Source organism: Phyllobates terribilis, unplaced genomic scaffold (assembly GCF_046119375.1).
Source record: "Phyllobates terribilis strain yellow unplaced genomic scaffold, ASM4611937v1 Scaffold_7__3_contigs__length_470593459, whole genome shotgun sequence".
Lineage (NCBI taxonomy): Eukaryota > Metazoa > Chordata > Amphibia > Anura > Dendrobatidae > Phyllobates > Phyllobates terribilis.
The window spans coordinates 237,539,535-237,554,036 of NW_027362767.1; the positions used below are offsets into that span (position 1 = coordinate 237,539,535).

The window sequence follows — 14,502 nt, forward strand, 5'->3', positions numbered from 1 at the left end:
AACCTTGGAAACGTATCCTCATATTTATAGTATTTTTAGTAGAATGATATTGGACCCTTTTCTTATTACAGGAACGTGCACCGGTCAAAATAAACGACGTTCTCGCAGACGTCCACACCTCAACCCTTGGATCATGAGCCATACTCCTCCCGTGAGCTACGTGCAGACCCCTGTTGTGCATTACAGCCCCCCAATAATGTAAGCAACAACAATACAATTAGGAGTGTAACTAGATACCAGGCATTACCTCCCCTATAAGATCGCCACCTACATTTCTGTGCATAGGTTTCTTTTTACACTGTCAGGATAAGAGCACAAATCGATGTTATCTGAAAACCAGTTTCACCTCGAAAAGATCTGGAAAACTATTGTTCATGCTAAGTTTTGTTCGCCCTCCCGTCATTATTGTCAGCAGCACATGCCTGCTTACACGAGGGGATGTGCTGCTGACAATCAGTGAATTTTATGACTGTGGAAAAGATTCAGTCAGCCAACAAATAGCCCTTTTTCTGGCCATGTGTGCACAGGACAATGATCAGGGACGAGTGATCCTGATGATCATTTGTTCGGCCGACCCTACTTTGAAGAGTCGTAGGAATATTTCCCAATGAGTTTTGGAAATGTCCTAGTCTCAAAAGGGTCAGGATTAAATACCTAGTCTCAAAAGGGTCAGCATTACATAAACACCACCCAAAAGTGGGCACTTACAAATGGTATGGGGCAGTTCTTGAGTAAGATTTAAAAGTCCCTATTTGCGAACAGATATGTTGGGAAGGAAGTATGGGATAGTTTATCACAGCGATGATCTATGGGATTTATCCTCCCATCTGTGATGGACGTTAACTATTTATGAAATAGAAATAAAGTTCTAATATTTCTTTTTTTTAGCTATGGTACACCAGCCAGTTTCTACAGCCCCGTGGCTTATAACCCGCCTGAGCGACGTCGTCCACATTCAGTGACCCCTCCACCGAGTTCTGATATCTTACAAGTCGCTGATGTAACGTGGCCTCTGAACAAGGCTCTAGAAGCAGCCAAAGAATTAAAAAGCACCAGCAGGAGGATGTGCCGCTCGCTTACCATGGATCTCAGCAAACAATGTAACCTCCGCGGCTCCTGTCTGTTCTAGATCTGAGAGATCCTGCAACACATACCTAGTGCCTGGAATTGAAGTTAAATCTGCAAATCAGCTTTTTGGCTAAGATTAACTTATTTTTTTACTGAGTCAAGTTTGTATTTGTAGGTGTCTATAGATTAGGAAAAATCTCTAAAAATGCAGGGTACTCATCACATAAAGAAATATTCATCCTAGCTTAATCTCTAAAGATGTTCCTGCACCCCCAAACTCCCCATAAACACATACATGGACCGAGCAGGCATATTTGTTCCAAAGGAGTAATGGAGACGAGTGCTATAACAGCTATTACACCTTCCACCTTCCATAAGGGTATGTGCACTCGTTAAAGAGGCTATTTCATTTTTTACTATGGGTCTAAGAACTAACAGGCAGGTAGTTGCTAACCTTACTAACCGCTCCTGCCAATGATTCAGCAGCTTCCGCCAACATCACGGCGAAAGAGCAGCGGTTCTGCTCTGTTAACGGAGCGTCACTGCCGACATTATTCTGATTGACAGCCAGCTCCCCGCTGTTTAACTGCGGGGAGCCGTCTCTCAATCAGCTTGACATCGGTAGTCACAACCCGTCTACAGAGCAGCCCGGAAGAGCAGCTGAATCACTAGCAGGACCGGTCAGTGACTGCTCTGAGCCAGCGTCAGGTAGAACAGGCAGGTAGTTAGCAACTACCTGCCTGATAGTTTTTAGGCCCATAGTAAAAGAAATAAAAAATAGTCCTGGACAACCCCTTTAAGTATTTTCGTCAGACATTTCTGCTGCAAATACATGCGTTTCTGACGCATTTTTAGCACGCGTTTTTAAAGTGTTTTTCCCATTTTTTAGAATAGGTGAAAAACGCTGAAAGAATTGACATGCTGCAGATGTGAAACTGCTGCAAATCTGCAAGGAAAAATAAGCAACACGTGCACGAGACTTCAGGAATCTTATTCACTTTGCTGGTACTAGGAAATCCTTCAGTTCTTTGTGAGAAAACCGCGCGAGGAAAAATGCAGCAAATACCTAACGTGTGCACATTCCCTAAGGGTTGATGTCCACAAAATGACAAATCTGCCTGTTGCAATAAAACCTGGTTTTCTATTGAGAACGTTAGGAAAGCTTGATGACGACACCTATGGGAATTGCAATGGTGGCCATATTGGTTATCACCCGAAATTCCTAGAATAAAAGTATCTGAATTTTTTTTTTATATATATTTTTTTATTTTAGGGTGAAAGTTTTTTTAACAAAGTAATAATGACTTTTTGGGCAGTAAATGCACCTGAAGATCCCAGAGGTTGGCACCTTCTAAGAACAAACGTTTATCGCCTTGACTGTTGTCTCCTCATTCCTTACTTCTAATCAATGTGGGAATGTCAGCTCAGCTGCATTTTATTGAGTTTTTGTGCAGGATATTAATTGCTGTATGCAGAGAAAAAGTAAATCAGGCAGGTCTAATGTAAAGATCTCACTCCTGGGTCACCAGATCCTTCTGCCGCACCAAGACACAAAGAAGCAGCTACCTGGCATTGAGCTTACCTGTAGTTACCTGCACATTACTCCCATTTTCAGGCAGACACTTTTTTGCTTGTCTCTGTAAAGAAATCATCTGCCTGCTTTGGGATACAGTATAATCCCTAACACATATTTCTGTCTTCCTTTGGAAACTCATATGTAAGCCATATACAAATTAAAGGGGATTCATCAGCTCTCCGGACATGTCTTTTTTAGTAAATACTTCCCCAATTCTGATATATATTTACAACTAGGTGCTGCTTTTCCTCTATATTCTTCCTAGAAATGTTTGATAAGATTTCCAAAACTAGCATTACCACTCTCAGCCCCCTACTAAGTAGACTAAGTGCGAATTGATGTGCACGACCTGCTCCAAAATCTTTGGCGGCGGCTCTTCCTTTGATTATTCAGCCTGGCATGAGGTCATCATTGCAGTACTAGGCAGGCTAATCAAAAGAAGAGCCGTGGATGTCAGGAGGTAGCAGGCATGAATTTCCAGTTGGAATAACAGAGGAACAGTAGATGTTTAGGAAAAGATGCTCCAGTTTTTTATGGAAACTCAATTATTTACTAAAACAGACCGGTCCAACCGATCCTCTTTGAATTAACTATAGCAAGACACATATCAACTGGTACCTTTTAACTTTTTAATAATGTCTTTAAATGCATTCCAATTTTTTTACAGTAGGTTTCGCCTAATTCTTTATTACTTGGCTTAAAGCACTGATTATGTTTTATATAAATCACTTTGTAGTATTTGTATTTTGTTATTTTTTTTTTTTTATATATTTATATTTTTTGTATCCAGAAAATTGGTACGAAAATCCTAATGTCTATTTATATGTCTGTAAAAAGGCATCAGAGAAAGTGGCCTTAATGTGAGAAAGCGAGCGACGTTACATGGAAGTAAGCTGTAATAAACTTATGATAGAATAATGTGAATATCTTCCAAAATGTAAAGGTAAACTGAGCCAAATGATCTTCCACGGATGATTTACATTTCTTAATCCTTTGTTCATTCGCTGCAGTCGCAATAATTTATCATTATTATTTTGTCTATTTTTTTTTTTTTTTGTATTTTGTTTTCTCCAATATTTCAAGTTTTCTTAATGAAGAATTGGAATGGTGTATTCACTTGCAGAACAGTCATTGCAGAAATTTCTATACTATACACATGGATGCGGATATCTGCAAGCCCCATTCAAATGAAGGGCGCAGCGAGGGGAATTTCTGCGACTAATCGACCTCATGTGAATATACCCTGTTTAGGACTCCACAATTTTATCCACTGTGCCGGTTAAATGTTGATCTTGTTTGTGTGTGAAGCATTTGTACTAATCTATTTTTTCATTAAAAAGATTTTTTTTTTTTTGCAAAAATTGAAATTTCTTGTCATTAAACCAGAACCACTACCACCATCATCATCATGCCTTATTACATGTCCTGCAAACGTTCCATAAAAGCCCCGCTCTGTTTTTTACTGTTGTAGCAAAATTGATTTTTGACTGTATGATATGTAAAGAGTCAACTGGGTGTTGGCATTGTACTGAAGAGTCAGAAAGTCTGGTGTCCGACCATCCTCCTCCAGCCTTGATTGACATCCCAGCCAATGTAGTCATCACCAGCCATTTCCAACTTTTACTCATGCGTGGGGATTTAATGGCGTTCATTGAGCGGCAAAAATAACCTGGCAACATGATTCTCCATGTCGGTACAATTACGGTGAAACCTAAATTGTATAGTTTTTTTCATTTTCTAGGTGAAAACAAATTCAGAAGTTTGGTTTGTGTCGCCATTTTCTGAGACCCGTAACTTTTTTTTATTTTTCTATCAACTGAGCTTTTTTAGGGCTTAGTTTTTTTTTCCATTGTGAGCTGTAATTTTTATTGGTACCTTTGTGTTGTTTATACGTTATACGTTTTTGGGAGAAGTGTGACCGGAAAATGTCATTTTGATTGCCTTTTTTCTTAACACCGTTTACATTACGAGTTAATTATTTTTATAGTTCTATAGATCAGACCCATACAGATGTGGCGATACCAAACATATATATTTTTCTTTAATTTTTGTATTGGATAAATGACGTGATTGAAACTTTTGCTTATATACAGTACAGACCAAAAGTTTGGACACACCTTCTCATTTAAAGATTTTTCTGTATTTTCATGACTATGAAAATTGTACATTCACACTGAAGGCATCAAAACTATGAATTAACACATGTGGAATTATATACTTAACAAAAAAGTGTGAAACAACTGAAAATATGTCTTATATTCTAGGTTCTTCAAAGTAGCCACCTTTTGCTTTGATGACTGCCTTGCACACTCTTGCCATTCTCTTGATGAGCTTCAAGAGGTAGTCACCGGAAATGGTTTTCACTTCACAGGTGTGCCCTGTCAGGTTTTCTTGCCTTATAAATGGGGTTGGGACCATCAGTTGTGTTGTGCAGGAGTCAGGTGGATACACAGCTGATAGTCCTACTGAATAGACTGTTAGAATTTGTATTATGGAAAGAAAAAAGCAGCTAAGTAAAGAAAAACGAGTGGCCATCATTACTTTAAGAAATGAAGGTCAGTCAGTGCGAAAAGTTGGGAAAACTTTGAAAGTGTCCCCAAGTGCAGTTGCAAAACCATCAAGCGCTACAAAGAAACTGGCTCACATGAGGACCGCCCCAGGAAAGGAAGACCAAGAGTCACCTCTGCTTCTGAGGATAAGTTTATCCGAGTCACCAGCCTCAGAAATCGCAGGTTAACAGCAGCTCAGATTAGAGACCAGGTCAATGCCACACAGAGTTCTAGCAGCAGACACATCTCTACAACAACTGTTAAGAGGAGACTTTGTGCAGCAGGCCTTCATGGTAAAATAGCTGCTAGGAAACCACTGCTAAGGACAGGCGACAAGCAGAAGAGACTTGTTTGGGCTAAAGAACACAAGGAATGGACATTAGACCAGAGGAAATCTGTGCTTTGGTCTGATGAGTCCAAATTTGAGATCTTTGGTTCCAACCACCGTGTCTTTGTGCGATGCAGAAAAGGTGAACGGATGGACTCTACATGCCTGGTTCCCACCGTGAAGCATGGAGGAGGAGGTGTGATGGTGTGGGGGTGCTTTGCTGGTGACACTGTTGGGGATTTATTCAAAATTGAAGGCATACTGAACCAGCATGGCTACCACAGCATCTTGCAGCGGCATGCTATTCCATCCGGTTTGCGTTTAGTTGGACCATCATTTATTTTTCAACAGGACAATGACCCCAAACACACCTCCAGGCTGTGTAAGGGCTATTTGACCAAGAAGGAGAGTGATGGGGTGCTATGCCAGATGACCTGGCCTCCACAGTCACCAGACCTGAACCCAATCGAGATGGTTTGGGGTGAGCTGGACCGCAGAGTGAAGGCAAAAGGGCCAACAAGTGCTAAGCATCTCTGGGAACTCCTTCAAGATTGTTGGAAGACCATTTCCGGTGACTACCTCTTGAAGCTCATCAAGAGAATGCCAAGAGTGTGCAAAGCAGTCATCAAAGCAAAAGGTGGCTACTTTGAAGAACCTAGAATATAAGACATATTTTCAGTTGTTTCACACTTTTTTGTTAAGTATATAATTCCACATGTGTTAATTCATAGTTTTGATGCCTTCAGTGTGAATGTACAATTTTCATAGTCATGAAAATACAGAAAAATCTTTAAATGAGAAGGTGTGTCCAAGCTTTTGGTCTGTACTGTATATATATATGTATGTATATATATATATATATATATATATATATATATATATACAGTGGTGTGAAAAAGTGTTTGCCCCCTTTTTATTCTTTTGCATCTTTGTCACACTTAAATGTTTCAGATCACAAAACAAATTTAAAATATTAGACAAAGATAATACAAGTAAACACAAAATGCAGTTTTTAAATGAAAGTCTTTATTATTAAGGGAAAAAGAAATCAAAACTTACAGGGTCCTGTGTGAAAAAGTGATTGCCCCCTAAACCTAATAACTGGTTGAGCTGGCCTTAGCAACAACTGCAATCAAGCGTTTGTGATAACTGGCAATGAGTCTGTTACAACTCTTTGGAGGAATTTTGGCCACTCATCTTTGCAAAATTGTTGTAATTCAGCCACATTGGAGGGTTTCCGAGCATGAACCGCCTTTTTAAGGTCATGCCACAGCATCTCAATAGGATTAAGGTCAGGACTTTGACTAGGCCACTCCAAAGTCTTAATTTTGTTTTTCTTAAGCCATTCAGAAGTGGACTTTCTGGTGTGTTTTGGATCTTTGTCCTTAAATTTTTATTTTATTTTATTTACAAGCTTTTTTTATTGCTTTTCTTTTTATTTTTCAGTCCGACCAAAGGGAACTTGAACCTGTGATTGATTTATCTCTTGTACTGTATACTCGTGCATCTGCAGTCAAAAAGGGGTTAAAATAAACTTATACACAATCACAGTAGAAAAATACACATGTCCATGGACTAAGTATATAATATATTGCTGGAGCTTCACAGTGTGGGACTTAGTAGAAAGTGATGTATTGGGGGGTAGAAGATTTTTATAAACCACGTGGCCCCATACCGTGGCTTACGTGGTCCTCTGCTCAATGGCAGTTGTTCCCTTTAGACTCTAAACCAGGGGTCTCAAACTCGGCTAAGTATATGGGCCGCACATAGTAAAAATATGAATTTGAAGGGCCGCATTCTTTTCAGGATGATATGAAATTTTTAACATTTTTGGCTTTATTTTATTCTTTTACATGGCATTCATTTTATGGGCTATGATACAGTTTTATAGTTTTTACAATGTAATGTCCTCATCTTGTAGTAGTTTCCCCATCTCGTGGTAATGTCCCCATCCATGTCCGCATCTTGTAGTAATGTCCCCCATCTTGGTCCACATCTTGTAGTAATGTGCCCATTCCGGTCCCCATCTTGTAGTAATGTGCCCATCCTGGTCCCCATCTTGTAATGTGCCCATCCTGGTCCGCATCTTGTAGTAATGTCCTCCATCTTGGTCCCCATCTTGTAGTAATGTGCCCATCCCTGTCCCCATCTTGTAGTAATGTGCCCATCCCGGTCCCCATCTTGTAGTAATGTGCCCATCCCGGTCCCCAGCTTGTAGTAATGTGCCCATCCCGGTCCCCAGCTTGTAGTAATGTGCCCGTCCCAGTCCCCAGCTTGTAGTAATGTCCCCAGCTTGTAGTAATGTGCCCGTCCCAGTCCCCAGCTTGTAGTAATGTGCCCATCCCGGTCCCCAGCTTGTAGTAATGTGCCCATCCCGGTCCCCAGCTTGTAGTAATGTCCCCAGCTTGTAGTAATGTGCCCGTCCCAGTCCCCAGCTTGTAGTAATGTGCCCATCCCAGTCCCTATCTTGTAGTAATGCCCCATCCCGGTCCCCAGCTTGTAGTAATGTGCTCATTCTGGTCCCCATCTTGTAGTAATGTGCCCGTCCCAGTCCCCAGCTTGTAGTAATGTGCCCGTCCCGGTCCCCAGCTTGTAGTAATGTGCTCATTCTGGTCCCCATCTTGTAGTAATGTGCCCGTCCCAGTCCCCAGCTTGTAGTAATGTGCCCGTCCCAGTCCCCAGCTTGTAGTAATGTGCCCGTCCCGGTCCCCAGCTTGTAGTAATGTGCCCATCCCGGTCCCCAGCTTGTAGTAATGTACCCATCCCAGTCCCCAGCTTGTAGTAATGTGCTCATTCTGGTCCCCATCTTGTAGTAATGTGCTCATTCTGGTCCCCATCTTGTAGTAATGTGCTCATTCTGGTCCCCATCTTGTAGTAATGTGCCCATCCCGGTCCCCAGCTTGTAGTAATGTGCCCATCCCGGTCCTCATCTTGTAGTAATGTGCCCATCCTGGTCCTCATCTTATAGTAATGTGCCCATCCTGGTCCTCATCTTGTAGTAATGTGCCCATCCTGGTCCTTATCTTGTAGTAATGTGCCCATCCGGGTCGCCAGCTTGTAGTAATGTGCCCATCCTGGTCCTCATCTTGTAGTAATGTGCCCATCTCGGTCCCCAGCTTGTAGTAATGTGCCCATCCCGGTCCCCAGCTTGTAGTAATGTGCCCATCCCAGTCCCTATCTTGTAGTAATGCCCCATCCCGGTCCCCAGCTTGTAGTAATCTGCTCATTCTGGTCCCCATCTTGTAGTAATGTGCCCATCCCGGTCCCCAGCTTGTAGTAATGTCCCCAGCTTGTAGTAATGTCCCCAGCTTGTAGTAATGTCCCCAGCTTGTAGTAATGGGCCCATCTCGGTCCCCAGCTGGTTGTAATGTGCCCATCCCTGTCCCCAGCTTGTTGTAATGTGCCCATCCCGGTCCCCAGCTTGTTGTAATGTGCCCATCCCGGTCCCCAGCTTGTTGTAATGTGCCCATCCCGGTCCCCAGCTTGTAGTAATGTGCCCATCGTGGTCCTCATCTTGTAGTAATGTGCCCATCCTGGTCCTCATCTTGTAGTAATGTCCCCATCGTGGTCCTCATCTTGTAGTAATGTCCCCATCGTGTTCCTCATCTTGTAGTAATGTGCCCATCCTGGTCCCTATATTGTAGTAATGTGCCCATCCTGGTCCCCATCTTGTAGTAATGTGCCCATCCTGGTCCCCATCTTGTAGTAATGTGCCCATCCTTGTCCCCATCTTGTAGTAATGTGCCCATCCTGGTCCCCATCTTGTAGTAATGGCTCATACTGGTCCCCATCTTGTAGTAATGTGCCCATCCTGGTCCCCATCTTGTAGTAATGTGCCCATCCTGGTCCCCATCTTGTAGTAATGTCCCATCCTGGTCCCCATCTTGTAGTAATGTGCCCGTCCCAGTCCCCATCTTGTAGTAATGTGCTCATTCTGGTCCCCATCTTGTAGTAATGTGCCCGTCCCAGTCCCCAGCTTGTAGTAATGTGCCCGTCCCAGTCCCCAGCTTGTAGTAATGTGCCCGTCCCGGTCCCCAGCTTGTAGTAATGTGCCCATCCCGGTCCCCAGCTTGTAGTAATGTACCCATCCCAGTCCCCAGCTTGTAGTAATGTACCCATCCCAGTCCCCAGCTTGTAGTAATGTGCTCATTCTGGTCCCCATCTTGTAGTAATGTGCTCATTCTGGTCCCCATCTTGTAGTAATGTGCCCATCCCGGTCCCCAGCTTGTAGTAATGTGCCCATCCCGGTCCTCATCTTGTAGTAATGTGCCCATCCTGGTCCTCATCTTGTAGTAATGTGCCCATCCTGGTCCTCATCTTTGTAGTAATGTGCCCATCCTGGTCCTTATCTTGTAGTAATGTGCCCATCCCGGTCGCCAGCTTGTAGTAATGTGCCCATCCTGGTCCTCATCTTGTAGTAATGTGCCCATCTCGGTCCCCAGCTTGTAGTAATGTGCCCATCCCGGTCCCCAGCTTGTAGTAATGTGCCCATCCCAGTCCCTATCTTGTAGTAATGCCCCATCCCGGTCCCCAGCTTGTAGTAATCTGCTCATTCTGGTCCCCATCTTGTAGTAATGTGCCCATCCCGGTCCCCAGCTTGTAGTAATGTCCCCAGCTTGTAGTAATGTCCCCAGCTTGTAGTAATGGGCCCATCTCGGTCCCCAGCTGGTTGTAATGTGCCCATCCCTGTCCCCAGCTTGTTGTAATGTGCCCATCCCGGTCCCCAGCTTGTTGTAATGTGCCCATCCCGGTCCCCAGCTTGTTGTAATGTGCCCATCCCGGTCCCCAGCTTGTAGTAATGTGCCCATCGTGGTCCTCATCTTGTAGTAATGTGCCCATCCTGGTCCTCATCTTGTAGTAATGTCCCCATCGTGGTCCTCATCTTGTAGTAATGTCCCCATCCTGGTCCCTATCTTGTAGTAATGTGCCCATCCTGGTCCCCATCTTGTAGTAATGTGCCCATCCTGGTCCCCATCTTGTAGTAATGTGCCCATCCTTGTCCCCATCTTGTAGTAATGTGCCCATCCTGGTCCCCATCTTGTAGTAATGGCTCATACTGGTCCCCATCTTGTAGTAATGTGCCCATCCTGGTCCCCATCTTGTAGTAATGTGCCCATCCTGGTCCCCATCTTGTAGTAATGTCCCATCCTGGTCCCCATCTTGTAGTAATGTGCCCATCCTTGTCCCCATCTTGTAGTAATGTGCCCATCCTGGTCCCCATCTTGTAGTAATGTGCCCATCCTTGTCCCCATCTTGTAGTAATGTGCCCATCCTGGTCCCCATCTTGTAGTAATGGCTCATACTGGTCCCCATCTTGTAGTAATGTGCCCATCCTGGTCCGCATCTTGTAGTAATGGCTCATACTGGTCCCCATCTTGTAGTAATGTGCCCATCCTGGTCTCCATCTTGTAGTAATGTGCCCATCCTGGTCCCCATCTTGTAGTAATGGCTCATACTGGTCCCCATCTTGTAGTAATGTGCCCGTCCTGGTCCGCATCTTGTAGTAATGGCTCATACTGGTCCCCATCTTGTAGTAATGCCCCATCCTGGTCTCCATCTTGTAGTAATGTGCCCATCTTGGTCCTCATCTTGTAGTAATGGCTCATACTGGTCCCCATCTTGTAGTAATGTCCCCATCCTGGTCCGCATCTTGTAGTAATGGCTCATACTGGTCCCCATCTTGTAGTAATGCCCCATCCTGGTCTCCATCTTGTAGTAATGTGCCCATCCTGGTCCCCATCTTGTAGTAATGTGCCCATCCTGGTCCGCATCTTGTAGTAATGGCTCATACTGGTCCCCATCTTGTAGTAATGCCCCATCCTGGTCTCCATCTTGTAGTAATGTGCCCATCTTGGTCCTCATCTTGTAGTAATGGCTCATACTGGTCCCCATCTTGTAGTAATGTCCCCATCCTGGTCCGCATCTTGTAGTAATGGCTCATACTGGTCCCCATCTTGTAGTAATGCCCCATCCTGGTCTCCATCTTGTAGTAATGTGCCCATCCTGGTCCCCATCTTGTAGTAATGTGCCCATCCTGGTCCCCATCTTGTAGTAATGGCTCATACTGGTCCCCATCTTGTAGTAATGTGCCCATCCTGGTCCCCATCTTGTAGTAATGGCCATACTGGTCCCTAACTTGTACAACATTCAACTGAAAAGAATCACTGACTTCGGCGTCCCTCAGGACCAGGCCGCAATCATTACTGGGGCTCCCGTGCCTGCGGGCCGCATTAAGCAGCCTCAGGGGCTGCATGCGGCCCTCGGGCCACGTGTTTGAGACCCCTGCTCTCAACAATAGTTCACCTAGGCAAATCGATCAGACCAGAAATGCCACTTCTCCATTCACCTTCATTGTCTATGGGACTACCACATATAACCCAGCGCTATACTCAGCTATCTCCATCAGTCCCATAGACAATAAATGGAGCCATTACCCACATGTCATCACTTCTGAGTATCGATCTGGAGATCAGACCCCCCGCAATCAGCAACTTATCACCTATCCACTGAATAAGTCATGAGTTGCAGGCTCCCTTACAAGCTGTTTTTGACCCAAAGTACTACCAATGTCTATCTATGAAGATTGTATGGCTGTGTGCTTGATTGTATACACCTGTTTGCATAGGTGTGTGGCTAATACATGGAAACTCAATAAAAAGGAGGCAAGTCTACATATTTTGGGTCATATTAGGGCTGATTGACCAATTAGTTTTTGCCAGAATTCTGCCGCAAAAACTGTTTGAAATGTTGCAAAAATGTTTTGCAACTTTTACCCCAGTCCTGGTGACTTTTCGACTTTGTGGGAAAGTAACGTAACCTAGTGCGGCAAACAAATTTTCCTCATAATTTATGCACTCTTCATTAGCACAGTGCACGCTGTCAGGATTCTCCGGCACTGGAACGGGCGGTCTTGTGACCGCAAGTATGCGATATGCATATTTTCGACCACATTCCAACTAGACTTATCCAGCCTCACTACATTCACTTGCATTGAGCGAGGCCAGATACGTCTAGTCGGCACGTGACCGCATGTATTCAAATCGCATACTTGTGGTCACGGGCCTGCCGCTCCTGGCACTGGAGAATCCAGACAGCGCACACTGTGCATATTGTAAGAATTCACAAGTCTGCACTCACATAGAATGACAGCAGACTTGAGCCCCAAGCATGGACAACCCCTTTAAATTTGGTTCTGATTTGCATTTTTACATTTTGGTTGCTTACCCAAGGTACTATTGCCTGTGTGTGACATCTTACCATTGACAATGCTTCCTCTTCATTAGGTTTTTTAATATGATGAACTATTATATCCCTACGTTCTTTCTCACCTCGCAGTTGAATACATTTCATTCGTTCCACTCCATAGCAAGAAGAGATTACCTTTTTTTTTTTTTGCTAAAAAAATGAAGGTGACACTTTATATCACAGTATAACCCCAAGTCACTTATACTTCAAGGATAAGTGAAGACGTCACAAAAACCAAGGGAAAACCCTCTAATAAAACTCATATGTTCACAAGAATTTTTTTATGTGATTTCTGGATTCACATAAAATCCACATTTTTTGTACAGGGTATTTTAAAGCCAAAATCCACACAATATTATTAAACTCCATATAAAAATAAAAAAAAATCATCAAAAACTAAGTAGAAAAAAAACTGTGAGTCTTTAAAAAAAAAAAAAAATACAATACACCAAAAAACAAATGCCTTTTACACTTGGAATTCTTGGCTGAAAATCCACATAAAAAAACTCTGTGTGAACAGAACCCTTAATGTTAAACAAATGTGTTGCATAGCTAATACTGAGAGAACCCACTGATTATTATGGGGTCTGTAAGTGTCAGTCTAAAGAATAAAAAAAAAAAAAAAAACTTCTGCATGCTGCACTTTTCCTTCTGTTCTTATAATGGAAACATAAAGGAACCCAGACAGACCCCTAATAATTAATACGACCCCTCAGTTATGCAACGGGTCTGTTTATGATCTTAACCCCTTAACGACCGCGGATACGCTTTAAAATGGTGATCGTGAAGAAGTAAATAGTGCCCCCCAGAGTCCGAATATTTCCGGGGTTTCAGCTACGTGATTTTCTGGTCCCCGATCAAGTGATCACCGTTATTCAATGAATAACGGCGATCAAGTAAAACAAAAAAGTGTGCCCGCTGTTACAATCATTTTTCTCTCTTCTGACATGGTATACATTATGCTCCCCCGGTACCTCCGCCACCCCCGGGCCCTCCTGCTCCATCCCCCGGCCGTCCGCATTATCTTCTTAGGAAAAAAAATGGCGGGTGCATGCGCAGTACATCCGCCGAGATCTGCTGGCCGGTACCCGGCAACAGCAGATCATTTTTTCTATTGATTCCTTTTGTTCACTGTGATAGAGTTTATCACAGTGATCAAAAGCCAATAATTAATCAAATCACCCTTTTTCATCTCTTTAGTCATATAAAAATTATAAAATAAAATAAAAAATTTTTTTTTCGTTCTTTGCAGTTAGGGTTAGAGTTGTGTTAGGGTTAGAATTGTGTTAGGTTTAGGGTTGTGTTAGGGTTAGAATTGTGTTAGGGTTGTGTTAGGGTTAGAATTGTGTTAGGGTTGTGTTAGGGTTAGAATTGTGTTAGGGTTAGGGTTGTGTTAGGGTTGGGCTTACGGTTGGAGTTAGGATTAGGGTTGGGCTTAGAGTTGTGGTTAGAATTGTGTTTTTTTTCAAAAATTAAAAAAAAAATGATGACAATATGACAACTAGCATTGAGTGCACGGGCAATCCCCACATGTTTTTTTGCAGGTGTCTAACAGCCACGGAACATGCAGGGAGGGGACTCGAGCATATCACTTGGCACCCACGATACTCGGTGCATATCCGACCACCCGATGCAAACTCAAGCAGCGAGCACTTGCGCTCAACACTAATGATGACATATTCAATGGGTTCAAAATCCTCATTATACCACTGTATAAAATCTTTGAGGGATGTAGT

General features: G+C 43.3%; 1 protein-coding gene across 6 annotated transcripts in view; it reads left to right on the plus strand.

The window, feature by feature from the left end:
* Nucleotides 1–4,005, plus strand: part of AKNA (AT-hook transcription factor) — a 48,758-nt gene extending 44,753 nt beyond the window's left edge. For all 6 annotated transcript variants that reach the window (XM_073639875.1, XM_073639872.1, XM_073639873.1 and 3 more), the window contains exons 21-22: nucleotides 72–198; nucleotides 889–4,005. In XM_073639875.1, coding sequence (XP_073495976.1) covers nucleotides 72–198; nucleotides 889–1,129 — 368 coding nt within the window. In that variant the 3' untranslated portion in view covers nucleotides 1,130–4,005. The remainder of the gene's footprint in view (nucleotides 1–71; nucleotides 199–888) is intronic.
* The last annotated feature ends 10,497 nt before the right edge of the window (nucleotides 4,006–14,502 follow it).